At 43.6% G+C, this 27,839-nt stretch overlaps 1 protein-coding gene and 1 pseudogene across 3 annotated transcripts in view; one reads left to right on the forward strand and one right to left on the reverse strand.

Annotated features, from left to right (window-relative positions):
• Positions 1-3,434: 3,434 nt before the first annotated feature.
• The window catches only part of LOC139054248 (LIM domain-binding protein 2-like), a 320,751-nt gene continuing 296,346 nt past the window's right edge, over positions 3,435-27,839 (reverse strand). For all 3 annotated transcript variants that reach the window (XM_070530966.1, XM_070530964.1, XM_070530965.1), the window contains 5 exons: positions 24,567-24,656; positions 18,070-18,193; positions 17,574-17,624; positions 16,332-16,471; positions 3,435-5,206 (listed from right to left, as the gene is read on the reverse strand). In XM_070530966.1, the coding sequence (XP_070387067.1) occupies positions 4,925-5,206; positions 16,332-16,471; positions 17,574-17,624; positions 18,070-18,193; positions 24,567-24,656 (687 nt within the window). In that variant the 3' untranslated portion in view covers positions 3,435-4,924. The remainder of the gene's footprint in view (positions 5,207-16,331; positions 16,472-17,573; positions 17,625-18,069; positions 18,194-24,566; positions 24,657-27,839) is intronic.
• Positions 11,157-13,635, forward strand: LOC139054946 (tigger transposable element-derived protein 4-like; annotated as a pseudogene).

The raw sequence follows: 27,839 nt of genomic DNA on the forward strand, positions 1-27,839 counted from the left end.
TCTCTTATTTGGCCAAGCGTCGTGGGCATACGCTATTTGCGTGATATACATATGGGGCTATGCGTCTGCCTAGATACTACACAGGACGGCGGCGCGCTTTGCACCTACATGGTTCACGTGACGAGCCCCGCCTCCCTTTTTTTCTAATGGCGAATTCGGCAAATGGCATCAATGCGCACCGGGGCGCGTTTCATCCAATCGTCGTCCCAGGGCGCCTGTGCGATTTGCCGAATTTGCGAATATTTTTTACAGCGAAGCTGTAAAGCTGTAGTTGGTCGGGATTTTGTGCCTGCGTGCGACATTGCTCACACAAAAATATGGGCCGATCCCGGAGTCATTGCACAGGAGCGGAAGCGCACAATGTTCTGCATCTCCAAGAGGCTTCACATGACGTCATCAGGCGATATCGTGACGATGCCGTTATGACGTAACGTTTGACGTTATGTCATCACGCGAAGTTTGAGATGACGTCATCACGTTTCGTCATCACTTCGTCACATGGGTTTCGGTACCAACGGATGTCAACGCCGGATTTTTCGCTTCATGGGCCATATAATAATTTCGTATTTATAAAGAATACCGCGCTCAGCAGTTGTAGTGGCTCCAGTTGCGGCGTTGCGCCTCCCGCATTGGATTAACCGGTCATGTGCAACGTTCGGCGACGTTGCACGCAGCGAGCCTTGCGTAGAAGCATGCATCTGTGCATGCGCTTACTTTCTCGCGCGAAGCGCGGCTCCCTCGAGAGGAAGGGTACGCGGCCTCCTGTTTGAAACTTCGGCCGTTTTCGCGGCCACGCAGTCGTTTCATACTTTGTGAATACGATTGCCGCCGCGCTATCTACGAGACGGGCTTGTTTGTTTGCCAAGCCCAAACGTGATGAGGGGCCCTTTAAGGCTAATAATTTTCCCTGCACTCAAAACGTCACCAAAAGGAAATTAGTAGGCCTCGCCAAATAATCAGCCAATTCTTTTTTAGCCTCTTGGTGCTGCCGCACCTGCCAATACGCTTAATTTACAATGGAACAGCCAATGTATCCTGCAATTATGCAACAGTCAGCGTCACCTATATATACCCTTAGCAATTGCAGCATCTGCTGGCACGCTGATTGTCACAGTGCAGCTGGTGGCTTTTATTGTTTGCTCTAAACGAGGGAAACGATTTGATCCAGGCGAGAGAAACTCGCTCTTAAGTGGTGCTCTCATCTGAAAGATCCATGTTTCGAGGGTGTAGGAGATACTCTTGTCTGCTGATAAGAGGATGTAGCGGGGGATGTACCAGATGCAGTGAGGGGCGTACCCAAAAGCAACTATTTCCAGTATGAATTCACAAAGTTAGTCTTTCTCCATGGTGGCCCTGACCACTTGAACAGAAGATGGCAACCATTTTCACACGAACAAATCCTTCCAGAGTTATCCAAAACCAATGGATTTTTTCAACGTTCTTGCGTCTAGTACGTAGTTGATTAAAAGAATTTTCACAAGTGATATGGGGGCTTAAAAGTAAATTAAACCCTCAAGCTCCACCTACACGCACACTTGAGGTAATTCCAGGAACCAGTTCTTGCTATTTAAAGGAATATTCTATGGTCCGTGTAATGTCTCGTGTTTCAGGGCAGTTGTGGACCACCATCTCATTTGTTTTCATGCTGTTTCGCTAAGACATGCACAGGCTGGCCAAACGTTCTGCGTATTTACAACAGCTAGCACAATTGTGGAGTTGCAGGAGATAAATCATCCATATGTGGCAACACCCACATGTTCTCAGAGTAGTTTGTTGTGAAGCCATCAATGTTTCGTCCTTAGGCTTCTAGTCCATTTAGGGCTAGTGTTTTGCATGATTATGCTATCTGATGTTAGAGCAACATTAAATAAAAGACGAGATGCTTGGCGTCATTGTGGAACAGACTGTTCAAGGTCAAGGATGCCCTTTTGGTACCATGCTTCTTTCCTGTAGGCAATTATGACACAGCCTGCACGCCTTGTTTGCTTAGTTTAAATTTCGTTATAACAAATTTATTAAAACTTACAAAATCTCTAAATTTATGACAGGTTCTTTGGTTATTGGCAATGTCATTCTTCGATTGTTTACCCTGGTTTAACATTTTCGTTACGACAGTAAATTAGAGTTTGCAGCAAAATTGATTCCTGCTCACTTGCCAAATTAACAGGCTGCTGTGATGGCTGACACATAAGAAAACTGGCCAGGAGGAAGACAATGAATGAAGTAGAGAGACCATGACAGACTTCATCCGTTGCCTTCCTTTATTTTTGCCAGCTTTAAATATCATGCATTACACAGCCCGGCAAGAAGCCATAGTGTGAAGGTCACATATGGAGCATGACAGTGTTCATAAGGGAAGTCATTTCAGAGCCCCGTACAGCATAACCAAGACTGACTCACCAGACTAGGTTTAACTCTTGCTCCAGATGACATAGCTGAAAAACGGTCTTTCTTTAAAGAAGGCAAATTATTTGCTATTGATTCAAGTGCTGGACAGCCAGACTGAGCCACTGGCACCCTGGTTCTGTGTGCCAAATTGTAAATCGGTAAAATGGTATCCTGGTGGGTGAGCAAATGCCGTGCGTTTTGCGCACAAGGTCCCTTTAGTGAGGTAATGCTCTACATTGGAACAATACCTCCATGTTATGATCAAAGTGGGTGAATATGCCACAAGACATAACAAGGCGTTCGCAATACTTGTTGGTGAGGATGAACGATTTTGCTGCTTACAAACTTCAAAGCAGCCAAGCCCACAAAGTGCCCTAGTGCTTCTATGCATCTTGTGCCAACATAGTCAAACTCGGACACCAAGAGCCATGCTAGGATCAAATGCACTGGACAACCCACATTAGTTCTGCATGCTTGCAGGTGGTCCACATCACAAGTGTCAACAAGGCACAGAGCCAACCTGCAGCCAATGATGTCACAGCAGAAGGGGCTTGTGACACATCGGCCAAGCCAGCAGCAACCTATATGAAAATTCAAGTGGCCCTTTCATAAGCGGCCTCATAAAAGGAAGAAAAAATGAGAGGATTTCACAGATCATTTGTAGATGACTGTAATGCATATTTTTGTACAGGGTGTACTACATTGCAAGACGTGGTCTGCCATCACAATCAGGCCCAAAGGTCCTAAGTTCACCGCTTTCCACATACACAATGCCAAGCACTTCCAACCTTTGCTGTTGATGTGAATGCAAGCTCATGTCTTATTTGGGAAAATGAAACACGTGATTCACAATGTAAAGCTACTCTGTTAGTATGCCCTATTTTGACTACATCCAGAAGCCCCCACCGAGCTAACATTCAACTTGTATGATCATAGAAATGGTCAGTTTACAATGAAAGTGGTGCAGATAATGAATCGTTGGACCACTGTGAGCAACAAACAAAAAGTCCACTGGCCTACATAGTGCATAAAGAGCCGAAATTGGGTATGGTGATGTAACAAAGGTAAAGCCTCCTTTGCCAGATTTATTCTCGCCTGTAAAATGCAGAAGTTACAGATAAAAATGGTTAATGAGTCTGTGACAATCCCTGTATACAACAAAGACTGGCTCATCTGAACAGAAATATTTATACAACACCTTACGTCTTCCTTTACATCATGTAGCCGATATATTGGCAACTAGCAGACATAAAACTCTTCTGCCACTGCCCAGTGTCCTCACAGAAAAAGGCCTGCCTCTAAAGAGAACTATGTGCAACCACAGCTTTATATTTCAACTGCCTGAAACAATACTCTTAAATAATACACGTCCCAAACTTCAAGAACAGTATGGAGATGGGAAAACAAAAACACCCGGCAGAATGTGCGTTACCATTGCATGTTGTGCAACACTTTGTGCGTGTACTTTTAAAATCTGCTATATGAAGTAAATTAACTAAACACCATGACTTAAATAAAAAGTTCCCCCAGAAGGACAAATCTTATTTTCTTGGCCATGTGCACAAAATAAATTTAAATACATGATATGCAGCTAAAGAAAACACAGGACAATGGCCTGGCTACTACTTCTGTTTAGTGTACAAACGTGCAATGAACTAATTTTTTGCCACATCACCCCTTTGTACAGGTTTCTTCAGACTTCGTTGTCACTAAACACAAATATGGATGGTGCAAAATGCCTGGGTGAGACACTAAGTGAAAGCACAAGGTGCAAGACAGAAATAAAACTGGTCCAAAGCATAATGTTCCACTATGAACAAAATGGTGTGTCATATACCACAGGACCTAGACATAAAGCACAACAGATCCCTATCAAAACATGCCAGAGTAAAGAATAACTTAGAAAGGAGCAACTTTTGCAAATAATCTGCCACTTATTGCACAATCTAGAAACACCAAAATGGCCAGCTCCCTTCAGTGCAACCACAATTGCAGGTGTCTTCCTCACACTCATCTGCTAGAAAAGCTCAAATGATACCATAGGCTTTGAGGTCTCTGCACACGTTTAAATCTTAAAACATTCACCTGTAACCCTCCCACTCCCCATGTCCCTCCCACCCCCCAAAGTTCTGAAAGCACACGACAATGAGACAGCACCACGCATACCTGAAACAAATGATGCTTAAAGTGACCTAGAGAGAAGCCAGCACGACTTGAGGCTGCTCCCCATTTTCACTGAGCTGATCACTGGAGACCAGGAAGGGTGCAGACGCACTATGCACCAGAATTCAGTTTTGCCCTATTACTTGGCCACTTGCAAGGCCTGGGTCTCACATCTGCGTCCAGACATTTCAGTCACCGACGCCAGCAACCTAGCCAGTGCACTCAAGATTAAAAAAACAGGGGAAGGGCAACACTGCTATAGCAATAGAGATGATGGTTATGGGCACAAGCCTGCCATCCTTCCTTCACTTCCGAGGAATGGAAGTGGCACTGTCCAATCATATGGCCCAACATTCACACACGCTTGGTGCGCCTACTGGCTGATGCTTGGAGATGTCTTTTTGTCCTCAGGGGGTGGCGGTGGGCCCGGAGGCGGAGCCGACGGATTGCGCTCGGGGGGTGGCCCAGGCGGTGGGCCCTGCCAACCGGGCGGCGGTGCAAGGGGGCCGCCACCAAACTCGTCACCTTCTTCGAGGCCATTAGCAGCCGCTGCTGAAGCATCGTACTGGGTGTTCTCCAACCGTGTGATGACACGCTCATCTTCATCTCCAAATTCTCCTCCCATCAAGGAGGGCTCCCCAACCACCATTACATCCTGCAATGAAAGAACCAGTCTTGCTTACAAAAGGCTCAGCTAAGATAGTACCCCTATCTAGTTTTGAGGAGAAGACCAAGAACTCGCTCTAAATGAGCACTCACATGCCACTCAATGCTGTACTACAGCAGCTTGGTCAGACAGGGCTAAGTAGACGTGGAATCATAGCAGTAAAGAAGTTTAGGACCATGTTTCCAACAGAGCACTTACCACATTCACTGTGCATTGATTGGAAATACCATTGAAGGGATTCGCATTTTTCCAGTGAGGTATCGCGCTAGGCACTACTTTGCAAAAAGCGCTACTATTGCTGAAAGTTATTAATCAAGAATGCTAGACCTGACTTCACAGGTGAGATTAACTTTTGCTTCTATGTGAATGCAAGAGCTTGAATTAACACTTCAAGGGTGCACTAAAACACTTATTTTTATTTGTAAAGTAGTACCTTACAAGGCCCCTACATGGGGATTGAGTAAGGGGGGCATAGAATCAAGTACATACAATCTAGTAACAAATACAAAAAAAAAAACACCAGCCAAGTGGACAGCCTAAAAGTCGGAAACATATTAGCTATTAATGTGTTTTCGAACATGGTAAAAGAAATGTTCCCAGTCTACAAGCAATGCTGCTGTTAACATGTGGTCCAATTATTCCACTTCGTGCAACAGAGAAACCAGTGTTGCCAAGTCGTGGGAAATTTTCCACATTCTGGAAAAAAATCAAAGGTCCAAAGGAAAAAGGGAACTTTATTTTATGGCAATGCAAAATGTGGGAATATATTTAGTGAAGTTGAAAGTACTGTTTCATCCCTTTTTCGCGATGCTGAGTACTAACCGTAGGAATAATAATTGTCTTTGAGAGCATCCAATTGAATCAAAGTGAATCTGACAGGCCAAAGTTTTCATGCAGACACTCTTTCATATAATTTTGAGATAGGAAGCAGTAAGTATGCAGATCAATTGTTAGCTCCTTTTGTGCTTCTGGCAGCTGCCTCAAAAGACCGTTGCAATGACAGACCTTCCCCCAGGCTCACATAAGCGACCTTACAATAAATACTTGTGATCAAAGCGAAGGCAAAACAATCTATGAAGAACTTTCAGCAAAGCTGTTTGGAAGATCCTTTGTTTGGAGGCTTGCTTGATTCAGTGAAAAGTGAGGACCAATAATGCAGATGTTTAACATGCAATACTACATTGAACTGTGGCAAAAGTAGTCTTGAAAAGCACAGCAACTTGAGGCTCGAGAAAATGTTTGACACATTCTTGTGATATCGGTGTGTGTGCTTGACAAGGACATGCCCGTGCATAGAAAACTGAACCTTGAATGTTATTTTTTGCTTTTGCAGCTAAATATGATCCTTACTTGAAACTTGCTGACCATATAGACTCGTGCAGGGGCCGCACCCCCAATTTGGCAACCTCCCTCCCCCCCCCAAAAAAAACAATTGGAGAAGCAATCGCACTTGGTGCCCCGATGCCAAGCACCCGCATCTGCAAAGTTTTGCGCACTGCGCACTTCTGCATGTCCCCACTAGATAGCAAGAGCTGCGTGTTGACCTCTGATGCAATGATACATTCGGGGGTCTGGGATGTGCAGTAGTCGCTGGCTGTGCAGACACCCTTTTGAATGAAAGGTTCGGTCCTGTGTAAGGGCCGCACCTTATCTAAATTGTGAAAAATAAGTGCGGCCCTTACCAGAGTCTATGCAGTATACGGAGCGGAATATATTACTGATCATTTATGAATGGCGTTGCTTGAATAGAAGCTTTGAAAACATGAAAGGCTGACAACAAGTTCTCTATAAACAACGTTTAGAAAGGAGGTGTTTGATAAAGGCACTGTAAATGGCTTTCGAACTTTTCTCCAGACTGTAGCCGATACAGGAGCCTGTGGTGGTCTTAGTACCGCCTATTGGGGTGTGCTAGTCAGATGTATGTAATTTGGTTACACAGCGGAATCTCGTTAATTTGAGGATAACTTCTTTGATTCAGAATTGAGATTGCTAAGCAGTAAAAAAATAATAATAATAAAAGTGACAACAATGCCTTCGACTGACTGACATCCTTTGCATGTTTTATGCGTTTGCGCATGAGTATGTTTGTGTATATACAGGATGCACTGTTTTCAGAATAAAAAGTTGTAAGTGGAGCGCTCGTCTTTCCTTTCACCTCTCTATGTTTTCCTTTTTCTTTTCGAGTTTTTGCGCTAGAAAGCATTTCGTTATTTAAGCCCACCTAATTCGAACTTTCGATTTATTCGTACTGTCGTTGTAGTCCTGCCCAAATTATGTGCACTCGAAAGTGCGAAAATGCCCAGTAACGTGAACACATAATCATATAGGATGGTTAATTCGAACATACCGCACTGCAAACCATGCTCTTAACAGCGTGCCAACTCATGCGGCAGGAACCTCCAACTTGGCAGTGCAGCCGCACGCCGGCCGATTCACCCGTCTCTCGTTGCAAGTACTACATTAAAATAATTTAACCATAAAATGAGGGCCTGGGTTATATGCAAATTTTGCCTTGAGGCGTGGCTTCACACACCGCACTGCAACGAAGCCACACTTCCGAAACTCGACACATGTGTTAGCTCAGTGTACATGTGCCTCGTGATGCAGCACTGCACCTAAGTCTTCCGTTCAATAAGGTTTCTTTAATTTGAACTCTGTTTATTTCAAATAAAAATTTCGGGCTCCTTCAAGTTGAAATTACCAAGATTTAGCTGTTCTTACAGATCCAATGAAAGTTACTTTTCTATACAAAAATTCATATAAAATTGAACAAAACTCCCCCTTTTTTTTTGGCACTTTAGAACCTTCCTGTGAATGAATTTATGAATGCTGGAAAGAAAGAGGTATTTTACTGCTGAAAATGAGACGTTTTGCCTCGAAATTTGGGAAAAATGAATGGCAACACTCAGAAAACCTATAATATGACACAGACTGCTTGCTCTCTCTCTACTGCTGCTTTCAAAATTAATGTTTTTCCTCAGCTTATGCAATGTAAGTGACAATTTTGCATAAAGCTTGATGGCCCACAGAGACCAGCCATTGGTGCCTTTGGGACCCTTTGCCATGCATGTGAAGAGAGTCATACAGAAATACTATTGACGAACGTGCAAGTCATGAGTGATTCTGTGCTTTCTTCAAATTCTTCCAATTCCTAAAGACTCGAAGTTTTCCAATTAGTTTTTCAATGCACATGGAAACCAACTTGTGTGGTGAAACACTAGGCTGCAGACTGACTCCCCAATACAGCTACCATATGCTAGGCAGTGCAGTGCATCACATTCATATATAAACAAATTCTGTTAGTTTCAAACTGCAGTTTGTCAAAAATTTTGTATTTCCTCAACAACATTGTACATACAATGTTCAGGGTGTCTACCAAGTTGACATTTCCAAATTCCCAGTTTTCCAGGCTTTTCCTGAGTGCCCTCGCAAAATTTCTTGAGTGACAGAGAACTTTGTTTTATGTCAAGATGGGCTGACACCATATCGCCTGATGCTGTCACGCTCTAGTAAGCAAGTTAAAAAAAATTTAAAAATACTTAATCCAGTTTGAATAGTAAGGAGTAGTGTTTATTTTATCCAAAAAGAAAAAAGAAGGGAGGGGTTAGTAATATGCCCAGTGAATAAAATATATTAATAAAAAAATGGTAAAGCCTGTTGCAAATCGAGACAAACATTTTTCAAATACGTATAAAATGAGGTGCATAAAGAAGCAAATATTTTTTACTACGAGCTATTTCTATTGACTGATCAAGCTCATTGGTATGAGGCCCGAACTTTGTCACAAGTGAGGTTCTCTATCAGCAGCTGGATAGTCAACCTCAACTGTCCTGACAGACACGCAACCCGCGCACAATGCTTCAGTGTTGCGTTTCACCACTTTAAAGTTTATTTTGGTTTGGATGAGGGACACCTGCATCTGAGCGTTGGGCAAGACTTTGTTTCTTCAGCTCAAGACAAGCTCCTTCAAAGAAGTGGTGCCACACTTCCTTTGCCATTCATCCCTCAATGCGTCGGTCCTTTCCATTCTCGCCCTCCTTCCACTACGCGTTTGCCTCACAGCCATATGAAGCATCCTCTTGGACAGTTGTAAAGTCAACGCCCAATTTTTTCGGACTCCCTAGGGGCCACGAAAACGTCAGAAAAATCGGGCAATCAGAAAAATAAGTCAGTCAGACTTCAGTCGAATAAGAACATTCGACTGAAGCTGCCCACACAGGTAAACATCTGTCAAGCTGCAGAAATGCTTACAAGGTCATGGTGGAACATGAAGGCAAGCACGATCAGCAACTGCTGGTGAAAGTAAAGGCTTCACCTACGCTACAAGACTGCGAGGACACAGAGGAGCTCAACCCATAACTGTGGAATGAGCTTACCAAGAAGCTCCCCGTCAACACCGTGGTGACCTTCAATGATTACACTGACAGCGACAGCACGGCGGCTACATTTGTGGAGCTCACCAACGAAGACATTGTGAATAAAGTGCGTGAGCAAGAAGATTGTAGTAGTGACGAAGACGATGCCGATACTGGATCAACACACGAAGAGGAAGAGACCGTTTCCAGATCGGATGTTTTAGTTTTTCTAGAAAAGATGCGATCATTCCTCGGGCACTGTAAAGATGTCCCCGATGACGTTCAGAGGAAGGTCAAGGATGTGGAGGCGTTTGTCCAGCGGCGCTTGCTGTCTACTCGCCAGAAGATTACAGACTTCTTCAAGCAATAAATTGTAGTTAAACTGTGCCCCGAGTTCTCGTTTATTATTTACGTATGAACACATGCATCTGCTGCAAAGGTATGTAATTTTCGCTGTTGCGTTACATTACTGACATGAAAATATTGGTTTTTCAGTACTACAGCAATTCAAATTACCAAATTAAATTCGGCGGTCCCGTGAAGTTCGTGGTAACAAGATTCTACTGCACATATAAATAACAGTTGGTTTGTCCACGGTCCAATGCGTAAGCTGACAGGCAGGGGGAGAGGGGAGGAAAGGACCCGTACATGCACAAAGCTCCCTTATTTGACCTCCTTTAGTCATGACGCGGCTGGCAAGAGAGAAGCGAAGGTACAAAGCTTTGAGCAATGCTGGTACAGTGAATTAGATTCACTGTAACATATGCAAACCTGAAGAAACAAAACCTGCTCACCCAAACACGCCACTCCCAAATGCGAGGAAGCTTTTGTATTGGCTGGGCACAGGCACCCAACCTACTTAGGAGGGTCCAGTCAAGTGATGCAGACCCTCTGACTACCGAAGACAAATTCCTCGATTTGCCACTTTTCGATACAAACCAAATTTCTCAAATTGCCATCAGCTGATCCTTTTTGGCACAAATACCAAAACCTCCAATCCTTACCTATAACATTACCCTCAAGAGTCAAACACCTTGGCCTGCATGCCATTCTGATAAAAACTTTCAAAACAGGGTACCAGCATATGGAACAACAGAAAGGTTCAAAGCACACCTTTCAGCAATGAAATCCCAAAAGTTATAAAAAGAAAGGGGGGAGAGAGAAAGTGTAAAAATAAAAGCGGCTGTGCACCCCGTTTCAACTGTTTGGTCCAAAATACTTCTCAAATTGGAGAGAATTGCAGAACAAAAACTTATTCTGATACAGCTGAAAACTGCAGTAATGAAATTCTTGAGACGAAATATTTTCGTATCCCCAGTGAACACTCATAGGATTCAATGCATTTCATACATCTCAACAATGAAATGCCACTGAATTACAATCTCACATCAATGAACTTTGGCGTAAGGTTAACTTGCATCATTACCTACTCATGCAAGGCTAGTACATTCCAAAAAGTGTTTGAATGCTTCTGCTTTGCCCTTAATTTGGTTAAAATGCCACTACATAACATTTGAGTGGGCACCACGATTTCTGCCTACAAAAACAGCCAAGCACTGGAAGAAATTGCTCGCGCTGGAAACATGTCACGGCCACTGTGGTATTGTGAAGATGGCAAGCAAGTGCTGGCATGGCCAGGTGTTCAGCGAACATTGGGCTACCTGAACAAAGAGAAGCCCCAAAGCATGGAGTGTCGGGCAAAAGGAACAAACGAGATGCTTCCAAGGTTCGTGGCGCAACTCCTGGCCAGCCACGAGATCCTTTATTATACAGTAGCCGACCGATTTTTCGGACTCCAAAAATTCAGACTTGATGGATATTCTGGACTTCATAAGTGCACCATCAGGGTGGGTTTCCCATAGAGCTAATGCATTTTCGCGTCAGATTTTTCGGACAACATAAAGCCCGAAGTTCGATTTTCCAGACAAAACTTGCAGCGACGGACCAGCACTATGAGTCAGGGAGGACGCCATTTTGAATCTTGAGCCACCTGACAAGCTTCGGATTGGACGTGAAGCGGCTTGGATCGGTATAGTAATTTGATTAGCAAGTATAGGAGGCGTCCAAATCCCCTCAGCAATGGTGGTGCCTGTTGTAAGAAACACCGATCTTAAGAAGGCCATGCAGTTGCCTGCAGCCTGCGGCGGAAGCGTTTTTGAGAGCCGGAAACCGGTCATGCACGGCCAGTTTTGGACACCACCTATGAATACCAGGTGATGCTCACGATAACCACCATCATCAGTTTTGCCTCAGTGTCGTAGGTGGTGTCGCACATGATTTCGTCCAGCAGTGATGCACCAGCTTTTATCCAGTACAGTGCAATTGAAATCATCGCCTGCCATCACTAGCCGCCGTACAACATATCATCGCTATTTCAGTGTGCTGCGGCCGTTCATTCAGCGCAACGCCGACGTGTTTTCGACGCCATGGCCCCTGCAATTCACCTGCCTCCACCGAATGTGTTGAAGCGTATTTGACCATGAAGCTGGACAAGAAGGCCGCGATCATCAGGCTTGTTGAGCAAGGACGGACCCAAGTCGATGTCACGAAGGAGTTTAATATCTCTAAACAGACCTTGTCTGATTACGTGATAAACAAAGAAAAGATCTTGTCTGCAGTCCACCAGTCGCACTGCAAAACTACAAAATATGACCGGAAAGGACAACATCTGAAGCTTGAAATGCCCTGCAGCTGTGGTTGAAAGGAGTCCTAGCAAAGAACCTCCCCGTTTCAGGCAAAATGCTCAAGCAGAAAGCCGAGATGCTCACTTTAAACTTGGACATTCAAGACTTCAAGTTCACCGCTGGGTGGATCCATGGGCGTAAGAAGAAGCACAGAGTTTCTTTCAACAAAGTTTGCGGGGAGAGCGGTGCCGTGGATCATTCTACTGTCACGGATTACCAGACAAGTAAGTTGAAGGCTCTGCTACAAGAGAATGCTCCTGCAGACATTTTTAATTGTGACGAGACAGTACTATTCTTCAAAATGCTGCCGGAGAGGGTAGCTGTCATGGTCAGGGCACATGTGGTTGGCACCGAGAAGCTGCCCCTTCTAGAGATCGGGAAGGCGAAAAACCCGTGTTGCTTCAAGGATGCGAAGAACCTGCCTTGTGTGGTACAGCAGCAATACAAAACGGTTGCAATATGGGCTTGTTGGTAATGCATCTTCAAGGGGTGTATGTTAGCATGATTAAAAGACGGGACAAAAGAAGACACACAGGGACACACACAGCGCTTGGAGTCCCCGTGCGTCTTCTTTTGTCCAGTGTTTTAATCCCGCTACTGTACACCCCTTGAAGAAGCAATACAAAGGCCTGGATTACACAAAGCTTGTTCGAAGATTACGTCCGCCGTCTGGACCGGATTTTTGAGTGCCAGAACAGGCAAGTGGTAATAGTCGTAGACAACTGTGGGGTGCACGGCGCCGTAAACAACCTGCAAGCTATTAGTCTTGAATTTTTGCCGATGAATATGAGTGCTCCACCTGATGGACCAAGAGGTCATTAAAAACCTCAAGTTGCACTACTGGGCCTGTTTACTTGGTCGCACGCTCATGTGCTTTGACAATGGGAAGACGTACTCCGTTAACCTGTTCTCTGAACCTGTTCTCTGGAAAGCTGTTCAGCCTTCGACGATAACAAATTGCTTTAGGCATGCTGGCTTTTGCAACTCTGAAGAGCCCGTGACCGAAGAGGCAAACGGCACCGCTGAAGACATCAACACCGATGATCAGCTGATTGCCGACTTGCGCAGCAGTGGGATGAACCTTCCCGCTGCTGTTACTTTTCACGAGTTTGCTGCGATCGACAACAACATACAGTTGTGCATGGAGCTCACTGATGACGAGATCGTGCGCCAGGTGACCGCACCGCCGCAAAGCGACTCGGACTTCGACACCTCTGGCCGCCCAACACCATCAACGCAAGACGTTGTCAGTGCTCTAATGTTGTTGTCTAGCGTGTATGACGAGAACATGACACTTGCACAGATGCAAGCAGACATCGTTAGAAAAAGCAGGAATTTAAAACAAGGGACCATCCATGACTTTGTCAGTCCGGTTTAGATGGAATAAAGTTCGGTTTTGAGACTCATGGATTTTTCGGACTGTTCTCTTATTCAGAGTATTTTTCGGTCCCCTCTAGGTCCGAAAAATCGATCGGCTACTGTATACAGAAAGACAAAATCACGGTGACATAGGAGCACGGCGGAAAGAAACAAAATAGGGGAGGCCCTGATGTCACGTTTTTGAAGCCGGAAGTGCAGCCATCTTGGCGTGCCATCTCCCTTTGTGTCACCAATCAGCTCACTGGAGCAAATGAACTTGTATTCTGACAAGCAGCCGGAAGTGTGCGCTGCTGACATGCGTCAGAACAAAACACATGAAACTTCTGTAACAGTTTTAGTGAAGCAGACGCACTCCTGTGTTTTTCTGTGGCATGTTGAAAAAACGACTAAGATCCGCACCGTGATTACATCTTCCTGGCTGACACTTGTACTCACAGACCCAAAATACAACTTTAAAGCTCACACCATACTTCAAACGCAGCTTGTTTAACAAACTAAATGTGGTTCAACAAAGACCCATGCTGAAAAATCTTATCACACTTTTAGGAGGCCAAGAGCAACAGCAAAAGTGTGGTTGCTATGGCAATGAGGAGGTTTGACATACCAGTCCCAGTGCTCTATTGCAAAAAATACCACTTGACTTCCATCACTCTCTCTCCAACTCATCTGGGCTGGACAGGACTTCTACATTTTCTCTTCCTTCATGAGTAGGAGTTACACAAGGTGGCCAGACGAAAGTGCAGGCACGAGCAGAAGCGAAATGGAAACTGATTCACCGCGACACGACAGCCGCCATCTTGTTTGTCAATCGCCCATTTCAAAGGACACAGCCGCATATCTCTACTGACATGAGACAACAGTTTTTGCATACCTAGTGCAGTGCATAATCTGTGGCTCAATGACAAAAGTGCAGCAAAAACAATGAAATCCACAACCCGCCAACATGGACTTGTTTATGGTGCTTGACATGGCAGTGTGGGCTGGATGCATCCGGCCGTGATGGAGCAATCATGCCAGACTATGTGTTCTTTGCTTCCAGAACGCTGGTTTCAGTGCCACCCAGCAAGCATCGAGTGTGAATTCAGCATTGCCAGACGTAGATCTGAGCGAAGGGTCATATTCTCAGTTAAACGTTTTTGAGGATGTGAAATACAATCAGTTTCGCGCTTTGCCTCAGATGCGTCGGCATCTATGGGCCACAGCACTGTGCTGGAGGAATGCTGCTGCATGCGTGGACCACTGTTGTTCCAAGTGCGATGCCGAGTTGCACGCAACTTTGTGAAAGTGATTGTAACTTCGAAAATGATTGATCAAGAATACTGCACCACGGCAGTGCTGCCACCACTGATTTACGCATGAGCTTGCTTGGTGACAGAGAAAGGCTTGCCAAAGTAGGCTAACGGAATTTCGACAGTGAAGTTTCGTCTTGCGATGCACTTCCTGTCTGTGCTGTCTCATTTTGCAACAACAAAATTCTCACGAAAGTGAATTCTTTTGCTTTCCCTGCCAATTTCATTATTGCGGGGTTCAACAGTACGTCCTAATTCACGGGCTGAATTATCTAAGTAAAGAAATGTTGTTCTCCGCTGAGTGAGACTATTATACCGTATTTACCTGCATAATGATCGCACTTTTTTGGGCAAAATATTGACCAGAATTCAGGAGTGCAATCATTACACAGGTTAAATTTCCTGCGAAAACAAAACAAAACAAAAATTCTTTTCACCCCGCATTTGCTGCGGGATGACAACAGGTCAACAAACAGGCGGCTGCCGCTGAACAGTGCAGGACACCAAAACAAAAATGGCGGCTGGCGGAGCAAGCCGAACGCAATTTGCTTTCTTCTCGAGAGTACATTACACGCATTGAAACAATTTCCTCCGTGTCTGTAATGAATAATATCGCAAATATCAGCAAGTTTGTGACAATAAGGTTGCCATGTCCACTTTGAGGGGACAGAAACAGAGGTGGGTGCGCTTAGCTGTCAGTGACATAGAAACACATGGCGGGCATGTTGCAGAAACTGCGGCCTTTGTCTTCACTACTATCCTAATACGGCACGTTTTCGCTAAGGGTGGGCGAATGTCTTAGCCGTGTTACAAGCGTTGGCGTATGAATAGGGTACACTGCTAACATATCAGCGTAAACTTGGCCACTATCATTGTCGCTCACGATTTATTCCATGCCCACGAGTGCAGATGAGAAGAATCGAAAGGCGCCTTTTTTGTTGTTGTTGACCAAAACCATAATGAAGCCTACAAATAATAAAGCCAAAGTAAGTTTGGTTGTAGCTTTTCTTTTCATGGAAGTGCGGAAAGTGATGAAAGGAATGAAATGGAGCATCTGCTTAAGAATGTTTGGTGCGCGCAGACTGCTTGGCATGCCTTCAAGAGGCGTTCGCATGGCATTCGACAGATGGTAAGCGTGATCATAATTAGCTAGACATGGCAAACGACATATCGCTGCGACAAGTTCGGGGTGTGATAATTACATGGGAAATTTAAAAAATCTACTTTTGACGACAAAATTCAGGGATGCGATCATTACGCAAGTGCGATCATTATGTGAGTAAATACGGTAGCAAGCACACAGACAGACTATAACAGAGTTACTTGAGGATTACTGCGAATGCCCACATGCTCCATGCTATCACAATGATACAAGGCTTCTCCTCGCTTCTGTTTCACTGCTCACCTGTGATGCAAGCGAGAAGTTTGGAGGCCCAGGCGACATATTCTTTTTCTTGCCGCCAGAGCCTGCATTGCTTGCACCACCGGCATTATTGGCAGCAGATGATTTCCTCTTCCGGCGTTTGCTTGGGGGCCGCTGGGTTTCTGATAAAAAAAAGGGGCAAGATCAGAGAGCCACCTAATTCTGGTCACGACTGCTAATGGCAAACAGCAGAAGGAAGAGTGCAAGACACACAAAGCAGCCCAAAACCAGGACATGAAAAGCAACTACCAATCACATGCTCACTTGCAGTTCAATTGCGCCTGCATTTTATGTACTATGCTGGTATTTCACAAAATGCCATGTTGCATAATACTACAAAAGGTGCAACAGTTCTCTCATGCACAAGCCTTTCAGCTAACACATGCAAACCAGTAATCGCATGCATTTGCACTAATATGCAGTGTGGTGTACCAAGTACTACTCATAAAAAATAAAAGCAGAAGCCAAACAAAAAGAGGACAGACAGCTTGAAATAAGCAGAACCAGAATGGTAAATAAATATTTAAAAGAAAAGAGGAAAGAAAGAAACTATATGTGCCGTCACCAAAGAGGAAGGATTCAAGAGCAGAGCACAGGGCATCTTCTACTGGCATCACTTAACTGTTTCATTAACTTTACTATGCTACTGACTCGCACCAGTAGCGTTTGTGAATTTATAGAGAAAAATGTGGCTCCAAGAACTACATACCTCACTGTGAAGCTTAAGGTATGTAGCTGCAAATACTGTCAGATTCAGTACAATCCCTGCCATCATTTTTTTTTTTTTACAGTCGTGTTTCCCTTTTCCCCATTTCATTACAAATTACTAACAATGTGCCTCAAATGAATTCAGTGAACTGTTACCTACATATTACAGGTGAAATACATAAAACACAGTGCAATGATTAAAATGTAGACAACCTAAACCATAGTAACCCTTACTTACAGACAAACTCGCTGTGCACAGTTTGCACTAGTCTCCTGATCTAACGATGTAACATAGACATGCTTACAAAATATTAATTACATTGTCTTCATGAAAACTACCACGATGATGAATATGCCTATCACTGCACATCTTTTGAAAACATGATCCAAAGCAATGCCAGTGTAACCCGATGCCTAGTATTCCACTCCATGCTGTTAGTAGCCCAGGTAGAAATTTGCTTGCTTTTGACAAAAACAAGCGATCGAAATATTGACCCACAGTGTGAAACCACATACCTATATCTTGAGCTGATTTTAGGTCATTAGGGGCTCCGCGGTGTGCGACACCTGGCAGAGTCAACCAATCAAGTTCATTAACAAATCTGATTCTTTCCTTCGCCACTTCAGCATTAGACACTCTTCAAATGACTCAAAAAGCATTTACACCATATGTCAGCAATGGCACTGGGAAACCCATGTTTCCCACCACTGCAGTCAACTACACTTTAGCTTCAGTGCACTTAGCCTGAGCCACCGCTCTTTAACCGAATCCTTCCAACTGAATGAAAACAAAACAAAGAACTAGTTGAAGAATGCTACGAGAAAACTTAGAAGGCTGAATAAAGATACAAAAAAGACACAAAGAAAAAGCTGAACAAAAATTTCGGTAAAATTAAAAGAAAAATGACCAAAAACTGTGTCCTGCGCATGAGTCTAAGCACATAAGGAAAGGGATTTCAAGTGCAAGTGCAAACACAACTATTCTACAGGAAGAGTCTACAGCAGTGCTCACCTGGTGGAGCAACCATTCGTTGCCACTTCTGGAATAGTGTGGTCTTGAGGCAGTCTCGAGGACTTAATGCATAGGCCTTGTGCCGCGACATTAGCTCTTGCATTGGCTCCAGGATGACACAAAGCTGCACAGCAATGACCACTTGCCATTAGGACAGACACATTAACCAGGGCCACTAAAGGCCATCTTCAAACCAACAACCAGGGCCAGACATTTCTTTTACTTTTCATAATAGTGAAAAATTCTGCAGAGTGTGCAAACAGAAGTTCAAACACAGTATTAAAAAAGAAGACCAATATAAAACTGAACAAACAAACCGTGTGCAAACACTTTCCAGTCACTAAACACAAGTTTCTTTTTTCTCTGCGAACTAGAGGCAACTTAATTTTACCAGACTTTTGCTTTATTGTAGGAGAGCAATTATGAACAAAAGGTTCATAAACAACACTTGTTAGTTTACGCCTTGATTTCTCAGGATGTTGTATGTTTATTAGAATCTGAATAAAACTTGCTGGCAATTTTCTGTCTGTACTTTTACACACCTATATCTGCGGCAAATTTGAACATTTACCATTCTGCAATTTTGTTGAAGCTGACATTGGTGAAGTGCGAATTATAAAATAATGAAGAACTTCGAAAGTGCTATGTAAGACGGGGTCACATATTACTGTTCTTATTTTCTTAAAGAAACACTAAAGAGAAACACATTAACAGTTTATACTAACGTATACATTAAAAATTCTATTTTTGCTGATTCCCTTATAACAGGCTGACTATTACAAGAGAAAACAAAGGGAAAAGTTCCAGTTCTTGAATTTCGCGCTGAAGTCTAGGTGCCGGTACGTCAGTATGACGTCACATTTTCAACCTATTTTCTCATACTTGGGCCACTGTGGCTCAGTAAAAGTTCTTGAAACTTGTTAAATTCCGTCTTTGGCTCTTTTAGAATACAATGCAGTCAATCTTTATCAATCACAAGTTAACCAGAAGCTTTCAAAATCCGTAATATCATGGCGAGTTGTTGCAGGAACTTGAAGGTGGCGTCGCCACCAGTTTTTTCTTTTGCATCTTTTCTGGCTTACCAAGCTCCTTTAAAGGCAAGAGTGGCCTTTTTTGCTATTGTAGAAAGGTAACTTATACAGCGCAAATTATTTTTTCTCTTTAGTGTCCCTTTAATACTGACCCATAATTTTGTACAGCATGCAATGGAATGAAATACAAGGCATGATGTAAGAACATCTCCCGTGAAGCTGTGCCATACAGATAGAAGGAATGAAAAAAAGAATAAAGTGTGGCAGAGTAAGCATTCAAAGGACTAATACAATTCTTAAAGTAAGCAACAACTCAGGTTTACAACGTGCTTTGGATAGTGCGAAGTTTTGTTCTTAGCATGGCGCAATGAACACTGGGAAAGTGTCGCTTGTTAGTGGTTTCACAATGCCACAATTGTTAAACATTGTGCAAGTGTTTTGCATGGTCAACTGTAATGCAGTGATAATTTGGAACACATGAAATTCAAAGTAGCCACCGCAGTCCGTCCAACATACTGAAAGCAATATGTAACGCATCCTGCTAATTCACAATGAAATCTGCACCGTCACCGATAATTCAAACTCCACGCCATCCTGGATGGGGAGAGTGCTAGTGCACGGGAGCATGTCGGCAACGCTGGTTCACCACGTGAGCCACACAGCTTTGCAAACCTTGGGAGAGAGCATCGCACAATGGGATTGAAGACAAACCTGGTGGCCCGGCATGTGATCGCACGTCAAAGTGCGCGGTTGGTTTCAGTGTTCCCACTCTGCAAGCAGAGCCACGGCAGCATAGCCAAACAAATGCGCACCAAATAAAAACTACTGGCATAGCTACTGAGAACCAAACGCCTCAGCAAATTCCAATTCTTGCTTACAATTGACCTCTTACAATTCTTGTAAGAGGTCATGTGTTGGGCTTCACAGAGCATTCAGTTGCCAAGGCTGGCTGCATTACCTAATGCTCTCTCCCAACTTTTTTTTTTCCTCCATGAGCTTTTCGTCTAGGCCCCACTGGAGAGAGATGCGTTTGCACCTGCCCAGGCATGCCTAACGCCTCGGTTGCAGGTCAGTTCTCTCCCCTGTCTCAAGACTTTCTACAAGAAAATGCGGACGCAGCGCTGCTTTTTCTTTTTTTCTTTTTTTCATGTTACATCTTGGAGGCTATGCTCTTTCTCTACAAGGTGTTCTGCCGAGAAGTGGCACCAGGTAATGTCTAAAGCAATGGCTGTCGTAACATTTATTGGCGCTTGCAGTACCAAAAAGCATAGCCTTTGAGATTCGTGGCTGTTACTCAAAGTAAAGCATCATTAGGATCGTCTTTGGGTACCACCTATACATATAGCGGAATTGAGCAGCATGCAGCCAGAGCAGCTATGGGAGTACAACGGAGACCAACATCGCAGCAGGTTGTGGGCATTTTGTAAGTGCATTTTAGAGCGCAGCTCCTGCGGCGAGCGTCAGCGGTGCAAAGAAGCGTTTAAAGTCCGACATTTTCGGCTCATGTCGCTTGCGGTCAGTCATGCTAGGCCACATTGTGCTGCGCCAACCGAAATGCCGTTCCCTCTATACTTCGATGCATGCCTTATCGGCTGCTCTCTTCGGAGCATGCGCCATGCATTGTGGGTAGGTGCAGTCGACGCGACGAACGCGCGGATAGAGCAAGAGCCATCTCAACGTCAGGCACGTCGGACCTCACTGGCCATGTCCGGTTAGTTGGCTGTGCCAGGCCGCTGGAACTATAGATGATGCTGTTCTCAGCAACGTGATGCAGCCTGTGCACGCTCGCGCTCCGACTTTCATTAGTTCGAATTTTGTATAATTCAAATACTTGTAGCAACCCCTTGGAAATTGATTTAACGAGCTTTTACTATATTGCCAAGGGACTGTAAGAAGCTTGCATTACTGTCAAGAGTGCTTTGTTGGGAGCACCAAAGTTTCCTGTGACATTACAACAGATGTATGCTAAACTGAAGCATGAAAAGCCAATATACAGGCTATCTCAACTGAACATTCATGCAATTTAATTAATAATGGGGCAGCTTTATGCCAATGAAACCAATTACATATAGTTACCACTTTCTAATACTAGTTCATCGTATAGTTACGGTAAATGAGCAATTATAATACCTTTATGACCAAAAGAACCACCGAGTGATCAGTTGGCATATTTGTAGCTGAACCAGTACCGAAAGTTAGATTACTTTTAGTGTGTTACTATATACAGTCAACGACTGAATTTTCGGACGCCCAAATTTTCGGACATGCCTGATATTTCGGACGTCTTCGCGGCACCGTCACGAACCCCATAGAATCAATGTATAAGGACATCTGAAGTTTCGGACGCTCGAACCCCCCGCCGTCCAATTTTCCGGACTTTTTGACGGACGGAAGGACTTTTGGCTCCTCGCACAGCGCCCTTGTGAAGGAAATCGACTTGCAGCCGAAGCATATCACCGCTCTGAACCACAACTAGCCGAATCTAGCCGTCACACACTGATTTGGTCTGGCCACGCTGGCTATGTTCATCGCCGCACTTCCGCCTTCGGCGGAGTTTCCGGAGCGGCGCCATTTTGTTTGTTTGTTTGCACAGGCCACGTTTTGGCTAGCGTGGTGTGTGGTTGTGCTGTTGTGTCAAATATGCTCTGCGACGCTAGGCCTAGGTGCTTCGACGCTCGTCAGCGAACTCCACTGTTCGCAACATGAGGATTTCGCTCGTCTTCGATGGCGGCCACTCCGTCTTCGTCGTCCTCGCCGATGGCATCGAAGCGCGGAAAGCAGTAGTACCGTCGGACGACGTGATCAACGACCTCCGCTCTGCTGGGGTTTCCATACCCACGGAAATAACTTTTTAACAGTTTGTTGACGCTGACAATGAGCTCAACTTCTCCGCAGAACTCATTGACGAGGGAATAGTCCGTCAGGTTGTGGGGGATTCAGAAGACTCCGATGTTGAAAATGAGGAGCCAGTGCCTGCGCCGCCTACAAGCGCCGAGTTGACGCGAGCACTGTTGACTCTTATCGGTGTACAGTGCTGATATGACCCTTGCTCAGATCGAGGCGAATATGATCGCATGCAACCAGAACGCCGTCAAAACAACAATCAACAAGTTCTTCAAGCCACTGCAGCAATAACACCGGCTGCTCGACGATGCACATGTACATAATAAACCGGCTGCATACATAGTTTTGCATACAGCAAGTCGTCTGCATACAGAGTTTTTGAACGCCTCTTTTTATAGCCACTTCACTGATGCTGTGGCAGGGTTTCGGAAGCCTGTTACTTCACCCTTTACCTCTAGATCTGAGAAAAAAAGAAAAAGGGTGCGTTTTTTTGCATGCATTCATTTTTTCGGACTGCCTGAATTTTCGGACGTTTTTACGTTCCCTAGAGGGTCCGAAAAATTGGTCGTTGACTGTATATATATATATATATATATATATATATAGCTAGTTGCATTTTTTTATGTGCAAGGAAAAAGTACTGTCAACTCAGTAATCCAAGTGGTAGCCACAGACAGCTTTATCCATTTGTGCAGAGTGTTAAGTTATTTTAAAAATAATACGGCCATATTGTTGGGCCAACCAATATTACCTTCATTATAATGTTTATGCCATTTTTTATGCCATTTCGACATGCCATGAAGGAATAGTTAAAGAACTTTGCTGAGTGGTGGTGCAAGCAGAACCCTACAACACATGCAGTGCTCCAGTTACGCTGCACTGGTTATAGCCATTATATGTTGGGGTGTTATATAATCATTCTATGCTTAACTAGTAGCCTTGTTATCTTTATATGTGCTTCCAGTTTCTAAACTGTGTCAAGTGTTCCTGAATGATCCGTATTTATCTTTCTGTGTACAGTCACTGTAAGAGGGTTGGGCACAAAACACCATATTTTACACTTTGTAATTTGACAGGCGACGAAGTATTGCAGTACATTTTTGTCGCACAATGATACATAGTACACTTAAACCAAGAAAATGGTCTTTCCTTTATTACAGGCAACTCTCAAAGCAATTATTTTCATAAGTTGGCTAAGTCTTGGATAGAATTTTGATAAAGAAAGCCTTTGCCACAGATATAAAAAATGACATGAAAGTATAAGGCACCAAACTGAGGTGCCAAGAAGTTTACACATCCAAATGTCTTGAAATACTAAGAAATCAAGGCCTCTAGTAACAAATGATGCAGAATGCGTAATGCTTATGTAATAGTGTTCAAATCAGTCTTTTGAAATAAGACAAAGATAAGACAAGACACAAGACAAGTAGAAATAAGACAAGTAGCATGCTGCACCTCAACTTCATACTGCCCTTTAGTGACAATGATTATTATTAGGGGTGCAGAAATATTCTAAACGTTGATATAATGAATCGATTTAGTAACTATTCGTGAATACAAATATTTTTCTAGTATTTTTCAAACATTTGAAATCATCAATTGAGGGCAATCAACTATAAAACTTGAGCAGAAATGTAAGGAATTCTATCCCTGTGGCTATAGTAGGCATAAAACACGAGAAGTTGAGTGGTGGAGCATGGATCCAGTTTCTTCAGACTACACCACCACCATTTGCACTCGCCAATGAGCAATGAATATGCAAACAAACGGTTTATTTGTTCCTAATGCTCCCTTTTCCCTTTTAATAAACTAAACTACATAATGGGCTTTGTGATGACAGAAACTTGCCAACATTATGAATGCTAGGATGTGAACATCACTTTATATTGGAAAAATGGCTATTCATTACTTGAAAGCTATTCAATGAATGTTCAATATTCTATCTGATTTGCTTCTGGCATCATTCGATTCATATTTTCTTTGGCCAGAGAAATCACTATTTGCATACCTTAGTTCTGACACTACAATAACATCCATAGATGAGATACCATGCAATTCCTCCTAGAAACAGCAGTCAGCAGCTGTAAAAACGTTTTTTTTTTTTTTTCTAAAAACAACAAAGCTGTATGCATACTAATGCAATATATATGTATATGTACATGCAATAGCAATAATAATTATTTTTTTTATGGAAAAAAGGAATGAAATTTTGTGTACCACTCTAGTCTCTGTACAAGAATGGCCTCTGTAAGAGAAAGCTTAGGAAAGGCAGGTCACGAGCAATGAACAGGGTAGCCAATACTTTCTGCTTGTCCATACCCAACAAGCTACAGCAGAACTTTGGTATGATACTTTATGTTCACTGCACCATAGCACCCCTCAATATGGACACACTAAGAATTTGCTGAGAAAGAGGCAAAAAGTTTCTACATCCCAACGTAGAAATCTTAAGTGAAAATTACCCCACAATATCATTTACATGGATGTCATTACTGGCCATTTTGTCTTGCAACTGTATCACTTTAATTTGAATTATGGCAGTTCCAGCAAGGGGTACCAAGAGCACAGGCAAGGCAGTCTACGCACAATATACAAACCTGCCATCATGGCACATTTACATACCCTCAAGTAATTCAGTGTAGAATTTGTGAGGCCTTGTCTCGTGATGTTCTTGGACAGCTGTTCTAGCATGCCTGGGTCTTGCTGTTGAGCCTGAAAAGCATAAGGAAGCACCATACACACAAAGTAACGCAGATGCGTAACCATGTGTAAAACAAGAATGCGCACTGCATGGATTGGAAGTAAATAGAGTTATACCACTGGACGCATTTAGGTAATTACATATTCAAAAACTAGTTTACACGAGGTACATATAGCCAGAAGAAAAACTTGGAACAATGAAGGGCACGAATGTCGGCAGCAAATGAACACAGTTAAATGTTGATTTCGCTCAGCAACAAAAAAGCATAACATAAAAAGCATAAAGCAAGCATAACTGTGCTTTAACAAAGAAGCGTTAACCCTTTTGGGGTCGATTTTTTTTTATTGCAGATTCTAATTCTTTTGAGGGACCTATTTCAGAAAAAATTTTCTGTAATTTTCCTAGGGTGACTGTAAAGTGAGAAAAAGATATTTTGTGTTGATATATATGTACTGTTTACTCATGAACAACAACAATAAAAAGAGGAAATAAACTTGTAAAGATTAAAAATTTGATACACTGTTATACACATAGTTCAAGGCTTAGAAAATGCGCACACGAGAATATTTCACAAGTGTCAAATGTTCCTGCTTTTGCACTAATATTTACGTATATAGCGTAATCGAACTGCGTAGGTGAGTGCACTCAAGAAATCTGTGTGGTTGTGAGCCCTTCAAAAAAGCAAAACGTGCGACAAACCTCCACTAATCTTCATCTTATCGCAAACCAGAGGCAATTAGTTTTCATGAGTGTCAAAAAAAACAGAAACACATGCAGGGCGGCATCCTTCCTAAGAGCACCACTGTGAGCACTAAACGATCGAGAAACAAGCGGTGGCCCTCTAAGCGATTAGTAACAAGATAGCTATCAGTTCTGAAAGCGCAAGAAGCCGAAACGGTCCACGGAAAGAGAGAGAGAGAGAGAGAAACTTTATTTGGTTCTTTCAAGGATTTAGCGTCCCGAGGTCTCTGTCGTCCATGGAACAAAACCCAAACCGCTGCCCACCTGCGCGCGCGCCAATGTGCGAGCGATAGTACCGTATATAGACGTGCGGGAGCAAACTAGCTCTAAAACAAACCATGTACCAAACACCGAGAGAGGGAGGCGCGCAAAAAAAATTCCCTGTATTCCCACGTAGTGGCAGCACGTGACAGAAAATAAGAAGTTAGGAAATTGGCGCGCTTTTTAAATGTACAGATGGTGCGATAAATATATGCCATCGACCATTTTTGGACTTGTTCGCGCCGCCGTATATTTACATCATTGACCCTCAAAGGGTCAACTAATTCTTTCTTTTTGTAGCTCTTCAAGCTACAGCATTTGTCGCACTGATGTGAGGAGCCTTGCACTAGCAATGGGTACTGCACAAAGTGTCCAGATAAGCAAAATATTACTACTATTTTGGGGTACCCTTACTAGTCAAACAAATCAGTAAGAGATTATTATACTGGGTTTGTTTACCAATACTGCAAGTATCAATGGTGATGTAGATGTACACATGTGCACGCTGCTGTAGTCTGGATGTGAAGTAAGCTAGTATACACATTCCACTGTCAGTTGGAAAGCGTAACAGTGCTGCAATTCACACAGAAAACAGCCATATATTTATCACAGTAAACCAGTGTAGCCAATTAGTGTCTAGTCATGTCTCGAAAGTTCTGTCTGACAGTTCTGCTTGTAGCAGTCACTACACTTGTTTGCATGCCAAGCTTTTTACAACCAGTATGAGTCTGTAGCATTGTCACCGTGACACACCTGATCTAACGCTGATACCACCACCATTAGCAGGTATTGAAACAACAATAAGCAGGCTTTTGCATTGATATATGTCACAGAACACAGAACGAACACATCCCACTACCGGAGTATTTGCACGCTGCCCAGAAATGACTGATGAAGTGATGCCTGTGATCTGGCCATTTAGTTATGTGCTTTCAGTTCCCAGCATGAAAGCTCCGTGAACACAGTTAATAAGCGGTATAAGCTGCATGGTGAAAAGGCCAAATGGCCTCCTAAAAGCAAGGAATCATGTTCTTAAAGAGGCCCTCACCAGGCCACATAGCAAATTTTGGTTTACGCTGGAAGTTGTTACGTACCTGCTAGGGAGCGTTCTACCGCAAGAATTTTTCGAATTGGTTCATTCATAGCCAAGACAGAAATATATCAGTGCCGCGGACTCATGATTTCAGGAGGTGAGCATCGCTGCCAACACAACACTCTCTCCACTTGCACCCGTCAAGCCTCCGCGAGTGAAATTCTTTCCCTGCGTTCTCCCATACCAAAGCTGGAGAATTGCGTGACACACACGAAATGAGCACCGCCTCTTTTTCTTTCTTTTCCTCTGTGTGGCGCACTTTCACTGACAGTCTCTCATACGAGCTGTTGGGTTTGTCTCGTTTCGCACAGTGCAAGATTTTGTGCGCCATGCACGAGAACAACTGACTAGCGGCATAAGTCAGTGGCACGCGAACACTGAGGCAGATTCAAGCGGATCACAGAGCATGATCGCATGCTGGAACATGGTAGAAAATGACATAGTTTCGCTCTCTGCACGAGCCACTGCATGACATGGGAACAAGCAGACGAAACGGAAGTGCATCTCTCTTGCTACGGTATGGAGTACAACAAAGACACGCAGACATTCAGTTTCTAGGTCTTATTATCTTGAAACTTTAATTTGTCTATTGAAGCAACAGGTCAAACAAATAACTGCTGTTGCTTTGAATAATCCTGAAAGTCGTGTGCCACTAAGAGCGATGTCACATCACTGCCATGTACGTAGGCGCACTTGTGCAATATACGTTGACTCTGGCTGTGGGCACGGTGCCCGCGAGGAGAAGTGTAAATGGCGTCGGGTTTGAAATTTAAGCTCTTTCCATGGCACGCAGGGATGTAATACATAGCAGAAACTATCGTTAGCATGCTTGTATGCACTGCGCTTGTCAGCTCAAAATGGTCAGACCTGGTGAGGGACCTTTAAGAGACCACACTGACAATATAACAGTAGTGCATGATCCCTAACCCCCAGCCATCCTACTCACTTCAGTGGCACATCCTTCTGAAGGCATTATTATACTTCTATATAATTATTTCCACAAACAGTGTTACTGCTGCTAGTCTAGGAAGGCAAATAAAATTATAAGCCTCCCAAACAGTCTTTGACTGTACTGTCATAAAATAAGTTCATTATACGG

The sequence above is a fragment of the Dermacentor albipictus genome, chromosome 1 (assembly GCF_038994185.2).
Source record: "Dermacentor albipictus isolate Rhodes 1998 colony chromosome 1, USDA_Dalb.pri_finalv2, whole genome shotgun sequence".
Lineage (NCBI taxonomy): Eukaryota > Metazoa > Arthropoda > Arachnida > Ixodida > Ixodidae > Dermacentor > Dermacentor albipictus.